The 11,879-nt window shown below is 40.4% G+C and overlaps 1 protein-coding gene, 1 long non-coding RNA gene and 1 pseudogene across 2 annotated transcripts; 2 read left to right on the top strand and 1 right to left on the bottom strand.

The window, feature by feature from the left end:
• Positions 1-1,463: 1,463 nt before the first annotated feature.
• Positions 1,464-4,946, bottom strand: LOC117023930 (uncharacterized). Its single transcript, XR_004423284.1, has 4 exons — positions 4,900-4,946; positions 3,982-4,075; positions 2,432-2,455; positions 1,464-1,484 (listed from the first exon to the last, which is right to left on the bottom strand). It is a non-coding gene; the product is annotated as an uncharacterized LOC117023930 (long non-coding RNA).
• Positions 4,008-10,742, top strand: DNAAF2 (dynein axonemal assembly factor 2). The gene is made up of 3 exons (XM_033109172.1): positions 4,008-5,869; positions 9,025-9,168; positions 9,903-10,742. The coding sequence occupies exons 1-3, from the start codon at positions 4,034-4,036 to the stop codon at positions 10,392-10,394; spliced, it is 2,472 nt and encodes an 823-aa protein (XP_032965063.1). The 5' UTR covers positions 4,008-4,033; the 3' UTR covers positions 10,395-10,742.
• On the top strand, positions 6,855-6,944 carry LOC117024339 (uncharacterized; annotated as a pseudogene).
• Positions 10,743-11,879: the final 1,137 nt, after the last annotated feature.

Raw genomic sequence — 11,879 nt, 5'->3', positions numbered from 1 at the left:
ATAAAGATACAATCTAATTATACATGTGCCTTAAAAACTGGTTTCATTATTTCTGTATTAGTCTTACACTAATGTTCACTTGAAGAAAAAAATATTTAAAAGTTTTGAACCATTGTTTTAGTATATCACCGTAAAAGTCCTAACAGTATATTCAGCAATTTTAAAATCGTTTAAATTTCAAGTCACCAAATTTATTCTGATAGTGAGTACCTCTGTTTCAGGATATTACTATTCATTACTAATTATCTTTTGGCGCTGGAAACTTAAAAACACAGTCCCCATAGTTTTTACATTTAGAAGCTATGTTTACTTTGAAGCATCATGTTTTGCTATTTTGGGTGTAATCACTCAACATCGTTCCCTTACTTTTAATTTATGGCTTAGCAATAGCCCAGAAATGAATCTGAATGACAGAAGTTGTCAGAGGTGCAAAGAGTGTTTCAAATGTAGGAGTAACAATATTACAAAGAGCCTGGAATGGAAGACATTACTTTTAATGAAAATAGTTTTTTCAGGAAAAGATGCTGATAAAAAAAACATAACATAATGAAGGGAAAATTCCTCAAGAAAATTTAATGTGAATGTAGTGATAAATGAATTAGTAGTTAAGGATGCAGTGGCAATTGGAGATGTGGTTTGAGGATGGAAAATTTGGGAAGAATGTTAGAAGATGCCTAATGTTAGAAGAGCAAAATTTAATTTCAAGAATAACCTAAAAATTTGAAGTTAAAGATGCCATCAAGGCATAAGTCCAAAAGCTACTGGATTGCTTGAATAAATTTATAGTTTGGACCTTGAAATTGGTAGTGAAAGAGACACCACTAGGTTGTTGGTCGTTATGAGAACCGTAGAGCTAAATAAGATGGGCAGAAAGTTATAAATGGAAATAGAATACAAGGTGTCCCCTCATTAACTCATTCATTTAGCAAATAATTGTTTCCATAAATAAAGATGAGCTTTTTGAGATCTCTTTAGAAACACAGTTAATGGGCAGAAAGATAGGGTGCATTTAGGGGTTAGCAAGGTGAAGTGAAGTGAGATGAAGCAAGGCAGTCAATTAAGAGCAGATAAGACGCCAGAGCCAGCAATAAGTATTGGGATCAGACAAGATCTAGAACCAGGAGGGAATCAGCATCTGGAAATGAAAAGGAGGTCTGAAAGACAGGGCAATGGAGGAGCAGCCCTGAGAGGGTATCCTGGGCTTCTGCTTTGGGTAAAAACGGGTGCTCCCTGACATGGTGTTTAATCAGCTGAAGTGTGGCTGACCTCACAGCAGAAATCCGGGTAGGAGGTAGATCACACGAGATGGCCGCGGGTAAGATTTCTCTGCCATGAGAAAAGCAACACTTGATCTGTTGGGAAACCATAGGAAGTGCCAGGGACTGCACAGGCTGGAGCACCCACTGGCTGAAGTCAGTAGGCCTCAGACCATCTGCTCTGGACCTCTATTTCCCAAGAGTTGTGTGCTTGCTGGCAGGCAGTGTCTGTGGAAGGACAAGAGAAGACAGTTTGCACTAAGGGGTTAAAAACTGATAATGGTCTTAATACTCAGTCCTCCTTCAAAAGACATTTATATTTTAATAAGGATAGCCTTTCCTCAAGGAATGAATTTTAGGCAAGAGCTCATATTTGGGACATGGGAGCTTTTCTACAACTCCATTGTCTTTCCCAAAGAGCTTCTTATGTCACATAGTAAGAAGTTTGACCAGGTAGCGGGCATGGACCCTTCTTAGAGAATCCAGTGAAAACTAAGGGCCCCCTACTCAGAAAAACCCACACGAGCCTATCCCCACTCATAATTTCACGTAATTTCAGAGGGTTCAAGAACTCTGAAGGCCATTCTCATTTCCAACAGGTGTGGTCTGTTTTCATGTGTGTGGTATGAGGTGTTCATGTTTGGAAATGCCTTTAAGATGAAACTTGTTCAGATTTTGAAGGTACAAAGGTATCTTGAAGTATGTGAAAACCAATCATTGGGTATGTTCACTGACATGAGGGTTATAATAGAAAAGGGTGCAATTTTATACATCCCTCACATGCTTTAAAGATCTTCCACAATTCATCTTTATGCCTCATAGCCATTCCAGAGGTAAATCTAAGCCCTAAATGATAGGGTATTTTTAAACTTTTTATTAAACAAGTTCATAACCGAAGAATTAAGAAATAGAAGTAATCATAAAGAAAAAAGTTTTAATGACCTGCAATTCTACTACCAGAAGTAATGTTAATATTTTGATATATATCCTTCCAGATTTTTCTCTGGATACATTTTGTCCTATAAAAATCTTTGGGGATCATACAATACACACTAAACTTGCTTTTTTCTTTACTATATCCCCTCATTAAATATCTGAGTACCTAATATGTCCTAGGGACTGGGGAATCCAGTAGTAAACCAGAAAGGCAAGGTCCACGCTTTCATGATGCTTACCTTCAAATGGGGCAAGCCATTACCCTATAAAAAGAAAATACCAAATATAAACCATGGTGAAAATAAAAATGATGTGGGCAATTTTCAGTGGGGTGCTGGAGGTGGGAGAAGCATATCACAGGGTGTCACTAAGGTGACATTTAAGTTCTTGACACTCAAGGACCCGCGTACAAGCTGCACAGTAGCAATGAGTGTTCTGCCAGAGGCTGAAGTATCCAGCTTTGAATGCTGCCAAGAGATCATGAGGACAGAAGTTGGGAGAGAGGAGTCAGGAGTTCTGGTTTTTGGTCATTTCAAGCCTCATGTGCTTAGCATTAAATCATTAAAATGGAGACATTAAATGGGCAACTGGATACAGGGTTCTGGAGCTTAGAACCTGATATGTCTGGTATTTGTGAGTGTAAATTTATTTGTGAAGGAGAGTTAAAGAAGACATGAGGTCGCAGCCTTAAGGCATTTCCACTTAGAAGTTGAACAGAGGCAAACACTCACAAAGCAGACTATGTAGTGTCAAGTGTCTGATGAGGAGAGAAGCCTGGAAAGTGTCTTGACACTGAGGTAATGCCAACACCAATTCTGTTAAATGTTGGCTAGTTTCAACGAAATGAAAACAGAAAAATCATCACTGGATTTAACAACTACTACTAACTACCCTAGTCAATAAATATTATTCTATACCATCACTTTGAATGGCTGCATAGAATCGCATTGTATGGCTGTACCAAAATCTGCTCAACCAGTTCCACTGTTCAATTCTTCCCAAACCTTTAGAATCATAAAGTTGCTTTGAGCATACTCTTATGAGTTGGAATTGCTGGATCAAGTATATACATCCTAAAGGCTTTTTATACAGTTACCAACTATTCTGTAGAAAGATTTTGCTGAATTCAACGACCACTTCAAGGAAAAGAAAAGTCTTTGCCATTTTGATAGGTGATATGTGGTATCTTATATTTGCATTTTACTTAATGAAGTCTTACATGTTTGTTGATCATTAGTTATTTATCAATAGCCTGCCCATATCTCTTGCCCCAAAGGAGAGTTGTTACAGGGCAAACTGTATGGTAAAATATCCAGAGGACTGAAATTTTGGTTTAATGAAGTGAAAAGGCAGATAAACGCAGGCATAAGTCACAGTTTGTGAATACAGTATGTGACTCTGGTCAGGTAACTTCTCAGGTCCCATCTTCTTGTCCGTGAAATGGGGATCAGTTCTACCTTGAAATGTTCTCAACGATGAATAACATACATAATGCTGGAAATTACGACAATTATTATGATAGTTATCCCAGTGCAGAAGTAACTGCACCATGGCACAGGAATCTAAAAATCACGAACCGTAGGGTACGCAGTTGGTTTTAATAAACTAAGGTGCATTTCTGGCATTTCCGCCATCCCACTGCAATTCTTGCCCCTCCTCCCGGGTGTCGGTGGTGTCACCATGGCAACGAGAACGCGCTGCCCTGGGCACAATTCTCAGGCCGTTACCGACCTCCACATCCTCACTCTGCTCTCCGCGGACCAGCGACACCACTGCGCGTCCGACCCACCTGGTCTCGGATTTCTCTTCCTTGGACTGAAGGATAGGGGCCGAGGGGCAGCATGACCAAGGCGGCAGCCTCTTCGCCGTTGGAGGACTTGGACCTGAGCGGAGAGGAGGTTCGGCGGCTCACCTCCGCCTTTCAGGACCCGCAGTTCCGGCGACTGTTCTCCGAGTACGCCGAGGAGATAACCGACCCCGAGAACCGGCGGCGCTACGAGGCGGAGATCACCGCGCTGGAGCGCGAGCGCGGAGTGGACGTGCGGTTCGTGCACCCGGAGCCGGGCCACGTGCTGCGCACCAGCCTGGATGGGGCGCGGCGCTGCTTCGTGAACGTGTGCAGCAACGCCCTGGTGGGCGCCCCCTCCAGCCGGCCCGGCTCCGGGAGCGCCGCGGCCGGCAGCCAGTGGTCCCTGCCCTACAGCCTGGCGCCCGGCCGCGAGTACGCGGGGGGGCGCGGCCTCCGCTACACGGTCTACGACGTGGTCTTCCACCCGGACGCGCTCGCCCTGGCCCGGCGCCACGACCGCTTCCGCCAGATGCTGGACACGACGGCTCTGGAGGCCGTCGAGAAGCAGTTCGGCGTGAAGCTGGACCACAGAAATGCCAAGACCCTGAAGATCAAGTATAAAGGGACCCCGGAGGCGGCCGTGCTGCGCACGCCTCTGCCCGGAGGCGCCCCTGCGCGGCCCGAGGGGGAGCTGCAGAGCCCTCTCCCCGATTTCCCCTACCCCTACCGATGCCCGGCAGTGTCCGGGACCCCTGCCGTCCAGGAGCCCCGGGCGCCCTCCGCGCCAGAGGCAGCCCCGCAGCCCGCCCCCACCGCGCCCCGCTACCGCGTGGTGCAGCGCCACCACGTGGACCTCCAGGATTACCGCTGCTCCCGGGACTCGGCCCCCAGCCCCGTGCCCCAGGAGCTCGTGGTCACCATCGAGCTGCCGTTGCTGCGCTCGGCCGAGCAGGCGGCGCTGGAGGTGACGGGAAAGCTGCTGTGCCTCGACTCGAGGAAACCCGACTACCGGCTGCGGCTCTCGCTCCCGTACCCGGTGGACGACAGCCGCGGCAAGGCGCAGTTCAACAAGGCCCGGCGACAGCTGGTGGTAACGCTGCCGGTGGCGCTGGCCGCCGCGCGCCGGGAGCCCGCCGCGGCGCCGGAAGAGTCCGCCGACTTGTCCGGAACTGACGGCGCGGCCGGCGCTTCCGCTCGCGAGGGGGAGGCGGACCCCACGGTGGGTCGCGCAGGGGGCGCAGGCTCGGATCCCAGCGGGACTGGGGCTGCGGTCGCCGGGATCCACACGCCGGCCGCCGCCGGGGAGGAGCTCGTCTCCGAACTGGAGGAGCGGGACTTCGAAGGGCCAGGTGTGTCGACTGCGGGCATCGGGGAGAAACCGCTTCCCGGAACCGGGAGCTCACCTGGGGACGGTGGCGGAGGCTCCCCTTGTACTTCATCCGGGGACCTTGACAGGGGGTCTTCAGCTGGAAGAGGGAGTGAGCGTGGCGACACCGTGCAGGCGCCCGTGGCCTGGGAAAGCCCGGGCAGGGGGCCTTCTGATCCTGCCATGGGTGGCCCTGGGACCGACTGCAGGGCACCTTTGTGTCCTCCTTTGCAGTGTAACCAGGATGAAAAATGCTTGACGCTGCTAATTCAAGTGCCTCGGATCCAGCAGCAAAGTCTTCAAGGGGATGTGAGCCCCCTCCGGTACAAATTGTGCTTCTCCACCCAAGACTTCGTTTATTATTCCTTCTTTTTGCAATTTGCACCAGAGAATAAATTGAGTACCAAAGAACCAGTGGTTAGTATTTCTTCAAACAATGCAGTAATAGAACTGGCCAAATCTGCAGAGTGCTATGGACATTGGAGAGAGTGGTATTACGGTTTAAACGACGATTCTTTGGAGGTAATAGTCTCTCTAAAGTCTTAAAATTTGAAATAGTCCATCCTACTTTTTAAAGCTATTAAGGCATCTTCTCAGCTTGTCCTAAACAAAGCATTTTCCATTACAGTGTATCTGGAAATGACTTGAAATTAATACACGTGATGAAAGATGTCAGTGAACGTTAAACGCATATTGGTGGTGGTGGCGGGAGGCGGGGGTAAGGGAGGACATACTCATCCCTTCTGATGGATGGGTTTCAAATCTTCAAATTTGTCTTTAATGCAGTTGTTTCCCTGAAGTCCCTTGACTCTGAAGGAGGCATGAATGGATTCCCAGGGATCCGTAGACCTCTAAAATTGTATGCAAAAGTTGAAGGTGTTTTCTTTTGGGGAGAAGGGCTATAACTCTAGTCATATTCTCAAAGGGGTTTCTTACCCAAATAAGTTTAAGAGGCACTGTGTTATGGCCATATTTTAAGTTGGTAAATACTTTGTCGACCACTGAAAATAAATAATTTACTTCCAGAGAGCAAAAAGTAACTTAGCCGGTGCCACACAGTTCTTATGTAGGAAAACTAACTCAGAACCAACCGTGAATCTAAATCCCTTGCTCTTTCTGCCATAGGATTATACAGTCGCTGATGATGGTGACGTTGTCCTCTGGTGGGCGTTATATTACATTGAAAGTACCTTTTTTTTTGCGTCCGTTTTAATGATCTTTAGGTGCCTACTAGTATTTGACACAATGGCTAGCATTTAACAGAGTGTACTATAAACATTTGTCAAACTTATTGGTACCAACATCAGCTACGCGTCTTCTGGGCAAATACTCTAGAACTGGGCTAAGCATTACCTAGTTTACTTAGGCTATAATTTTGATGAATAATTCAGTATGTCCCCTTGTAGTTGTTACTATACTTTTTAGACTTTTGAGGTCCTTGAATTTCAGATTCAATACTCCAGTACTATTGGCAAATTCTGAAAAAAACTTATATACTCATAAATGGATCGTTTGTAGTTCATAAGCCTGATGAGTGGGTATTCATGCTCTTGTGTGAGATGTGCTTCCCTCAGACCTTATTATGACTGGCATGAAAAAAAAGTCATAAATGAACAATGAGTGGTTTTGATTGAGGTTTATATGTGTTACATGTAATTATTAAAGCTTTTTTTTACCATGGTCAAAGGTTTAATTCCCAGAAACAACACTAGTTGCACAGATGATATATTAAAAATTAAGTTTTTCGTCTTGGGCTTTAACCTGACAAATTTTCACTTCTTCCCAAACTTCTAGAAGTTTGCTAATAAGTTACATTTATATTTTATGAGGGGTATCTTCTGTGAGAAGGGACTAATTTGAAACCCACCAAAAGTGGTAAAATAAGTAGCCAGGACTAGGTAAAATACTTTGTGAGAATATAAAATAGTAAATTTACTACCTGTTTTTGTCATTAGAAGGGGGAAATTTAGGAAAGCAGTCAATTTCCTGTAATTGTTCTAATGTGAAAATAACTCGCAATATGGGAAGAAAGCTTTGTGGACAAGCAGTTGAAAGAATACTAAAGAATATATTTTAATCTGATTTTCTAGTATGCTAACATTATTTTATCAAAGACACTAGACCAAAATGGGATTTTGGCAACTGTGTTTTATATCTTTGAAATCTGAAATAGATTTATAATTTCATTAATCATCACATTTGCTATGGCTGATAGGGAAACCATAATGTTCAATTTTTTCTTTACATTTCACTGTCACTGGAACAGGCTCTAAGTATTAAAGTATTTTAAAAATCACCAGAGTAGTAGGTGAGTAGACAAATAACATATCATGATTATATCATATGCATTATATGAAAATAATTACAATGTAAGAAACTGATTTGTGGCTGTTAAGGTCAGAATTGTTACTTTTCACATCAACAAGTACAAAATATATTTATGTAAGCCTTAAATATTCACTAGGAATTTTCCTAAAGCTGAATACTGAATTCAGTATTTTTAGAGTGAAATCAGTCATTAGAATGTGAAGACAATTTTATGCAAATCATTTATATTTTAATCATAACCATTTTCATTATAAATACGTGTTATTTTTTCCTTGGGTTAACTAGAGATTAAACTAATGTATTTTTTGCAATCAATGTGTCTTTTCCAGAGACATGAAACTTAGAAATGTGGTATTTTCTATAATACAGTGTTATTCTGGATCTTCAAATAATAGCAAGGCAAATTACGCCAAAGTAAAATTTTTCTGTTCCCAAAGTTCATTTTTATTTGGTAGGTGTTCCCAAGTTCAAACACTGTTTGATAGAAGAAAACTTGAAACTTGTCTCTTCCTGGTTTCCTCCCCCTATTTGGACCAAATAATGAACTGTTGGACCAAACAATGAACTGCTTTTATTTATAATTATGAAATTTGTTTATATGAAAGTACAGAGGAAAATCCTTTTATTCTTTTCAACAATGAACTGATTTTATGAATTTTAAATATTGTTATTTCTTCAACTCTATATACTTATATTCACTTGACATGAATATGAACAAATTGCTGTGTCTGGGATTTTTGTCAAAATGATTGTTGCTTTTCCTAATAGTTTAGAAAGATACCTCATTCTTATAGCTATATGCTAGTGTCTCACTGGATTATCTAATTGCTTAAAAATAGAATATCCTTCTCTTAAATAAAATATTATACTTGACTCTTACCTGGCCAAAAACTAAAATGCAAACTGGTCACAGAAAATTTGAATAGATCCTGTTGTGTATATTTCGTAGCTGACTCATTAGGAAGTGTTCTAAAATTGAATTACATTTTACAGCTGGGACTGCATTTATAACCTTAGAGGTAATGTTTATCGTATAAAATATTAAGAGAAAAAAAGGAAAAGAAAATGTCATTTGTAAGATTATCTAGGAGAGAAAACATACCTCAGGTTTAACAGAGACCTAGAAAAGGAACTACCGTAAGACCTTTTTCTTTTAAGGTCTTTTCCTGTATGTGTATGTACTCTTGCTATTCTTATTTCTTACTGTTTTTCTCTGGCCAAGACAGGAGGAATAATGTTAAAATAAACATTTTAAAAGTGTAATTCTGAACTTTTATGAGCTGTTTTTAGGTACAACTGTGTCAAGTATGACCTATAAAGCAGAATATTTTTTAATTTTTTTATTTTAGGAAAGGTGGTTTGTCAATGAAGAAAATGTTAATGAGTTTCTTGAAGAGGTCCTAAGCGCGCCGGTGGAACTAACAAAGCCCCTAACCCCACCATTAATTGAAGTTCTTCAGGTTACTGATAGCAAGATTCAAATTCAGGCAAAGGTAAGGATTTTGGTGGACTTTATAAAATAGTTACTTAGGACAAAGTTAAAGCCTAATAAATATCTTAATTCTTGATGTCATAACTTTAAACTAAATGTACATAATGGCTGGGAAGAGCGATGTTAAGAGGAATAAAAACTTTTTTGCATGTATTTTACTATGTGCTAAACACTTTGCAATTCATTTTCACATGTTATCTCATTTAATCCCAAAGTAACTGTCCAATGAGGAATAGAGAGAAACTTTAACATTTGGGAAGTTAGTCCAGGGACAAAAAGCCTTGACTTTCAAACCATAGGAACTGTGTTATTACAATTTGTTCATTCTTTCTCGTTGAATCTTAAGTTTGGTTATTTTTATAGTCTTCAGTATTGGACATAGAAATGATTTAGTAACTAGCAAAATTGGTTTATATGCATTGGGGGAAAGTGGCTCTGAAAAATCACGAAAATTCAGGAATGCTCTTATGACTGCATAAGGATTTGTAGGCCAGGATTATTTTATCCTGAGGGAGATGAGTCATCGAAAGGATTTAATCAGAGAATTAATGCCAGATTTGCACTGTCAGTAATGCAATCACTGGCAGCATTTGGAGAATGACTGAGAAGGAAGAAGCCTGTCTGCAGGTTTGCAAGTTATTCCCTCACAGTTTTTTAAAAAAAATATTTCCGGAGGGTACAAGTTAGTTTTGTTTGTTTCAAAGAATTACTAATTTGTTGTTTCTCTTGACCTAGTTGCAAGAATGTAGTAACTCGGAGCAGCTGCATGAAAAGGAAGAAAGAGGCAATGAAGGAAGTCATCTAACTGAAAAAGAAAACAGAGAATATCCTCAGACCTCAACAACTGATTCTGACTCATCTATAGCAGTTAAAGCACTAGAAAAAGACAATTGTGGTTCAGTTGCATGCTTTCAACAAGAGTCTCTGGATGTTTCTCAAATGCTCTTTGGAAAGTCTCAGCAACCTGAGTCAAAATTGGAACCTGAATTTATAAAAGAAAAAGGTGTTTACTCAAATGAGGAAAAAGATAATTTGAAAGAACCAGTAATGACTGAAGAGAAAGAATTAGATGGCGATCACCTATCTTCATTTGCAATTCACAATATACCTGGTTTTGACAACATAAAAGAAACCAATATGCAGGATGGTAGTGTGCAGATTATTAAAGATCATGTGACTCATTGTGCATTCAGTTTTCAGAATTCTTTGCTGTATGACTTGGATTAAGTCAATAATTTTAGAAAGTAAAGGTTAAGAGTAAAAAATTGGGGGACTTAAGATATTTCTGGTAACTACTATCTTAAAACTAAAGATATTCAACAAAGTGTATTTTGGGCTTAAAATAGATTTTCTTTATGTTAACTTCTGTCTTAAAACTGAAAGTGTTCAAGAAATTAAAATTTGCAATTTTGATTTTAATGGGGCAACTGAAGGGGCTTTTTGTGTTGTTTTTTTTGCATATAACGAGTTCATAGTTTCCTTAATTATGGCGGTAAGTTTTTTTATTACTCTGATAGATGGATATTTTTTCTAATGAGTTAAACATTTTTAATACAACCTGTATATATTTACTTCTATGTTGTGTTTGGCTTCTTTTGTTTACCATTACCTTAATAAAGTTTCAAAATATTCATTACATTGTGTCTGTCACAAAAATTCTCAAGAATGCAATTAACTAGAAATATGTGTGTGGAGGGTGTAGAATCTCAAAATGTTTAGAAGTCTCATAGGATGTATTTATGCTTGAAACAAATCCTTAGAACTTTACTAACCAATATTAATTCAAATAGTTACAATACAAATACTCTGAAATGTAATATTCTTGCTTCAACTCTACTCTTTTCATTTCTGTCACAGAAGAAAATATACAATAAAATACAGGTTATTTAGTACTTTGAAAATTTCTTTAAAGAGGTTTTTGGAAGTTACTATTACAGTATTAAAACACCTCTTGCTTTTAGAGTACATTTACAAATTTTAGAACGGGACAATTAAAAATACTGGGAATTGGGGTGACTGGTTAGCTCAGCTGGTCAGAGCAGGGTGCTCTGTAACAACAAGGTTGCTGGTTTGATCCCCACGTGGGCCACTATGAGCTGCACCCTCCACAACTAGATTGAAACAACTACTTGACTTGGAGCTGATGCGTCCTGGGAAAACACACTTAAATGGTAAGTTTAAAAAAAAACATACTGGGAATTTGCTCCCACAGGAAAATTGTTTTCATTATTACGTGAAAACAAAATGTCAGTGTTGTCTAATAAATTTTTCTTTATAATACCTAAAAGTGAGCAGTAGATAATGTATCTGTGGCTAAGTTATTAATTTTGTGAAACTATTTCAGGCCAGAAGAAAAATCCTAACAGGTTTTTTTCTCACAAAAATATTTAGGACAACATGAAAGAAAATGTAGAAACTGCTAACCCAGTCCTGGACCCCAAAAGGCCAATTCAAACCTCTGGCCTTACTTAGTCCTGGAAATTATAATATCTAGTATGTTTAATCCTTTGAACTGTGGAGGACAGAGCAGAGTACCAAAAGTTGGTACAAAGTCTGGAAATTCATCTTGATTTACATTTGTAATCCTGATGAAATCTGGAATCAGGCTGGGCTGAGGGGCAGTAGCTCACAAAACAAGGAAATTACACAGTATGTCAATTATATCTCAATAAAGCTGTTAAATAAAAAAAAAAACTATTAGCCTCAACTTAG

Source organism: Rhinolophus ferrumequinum, chromosome 6 (assembly GCF_004115265.2).
Source record: "Rhinolophus ferrumequinum isolate MPI-CBG mRhiFer1 chromosome 6, mRhiFer1_v1.p, whole genome shotgun sequence".
In the NCBI taxonomy this organism is placed as follows: domain Eukaryota; kingdom Metazoa; phylum Chordata; class Mammalia; order Chiroptera; family Rhinolophidae; genus Rhinolophus; species Rhinolophus ferrumequinum.
Note: the sequence above shows the minus strand (reverse complement) of the source record. Positions and strands in the feature narration are given on the sequence as shown.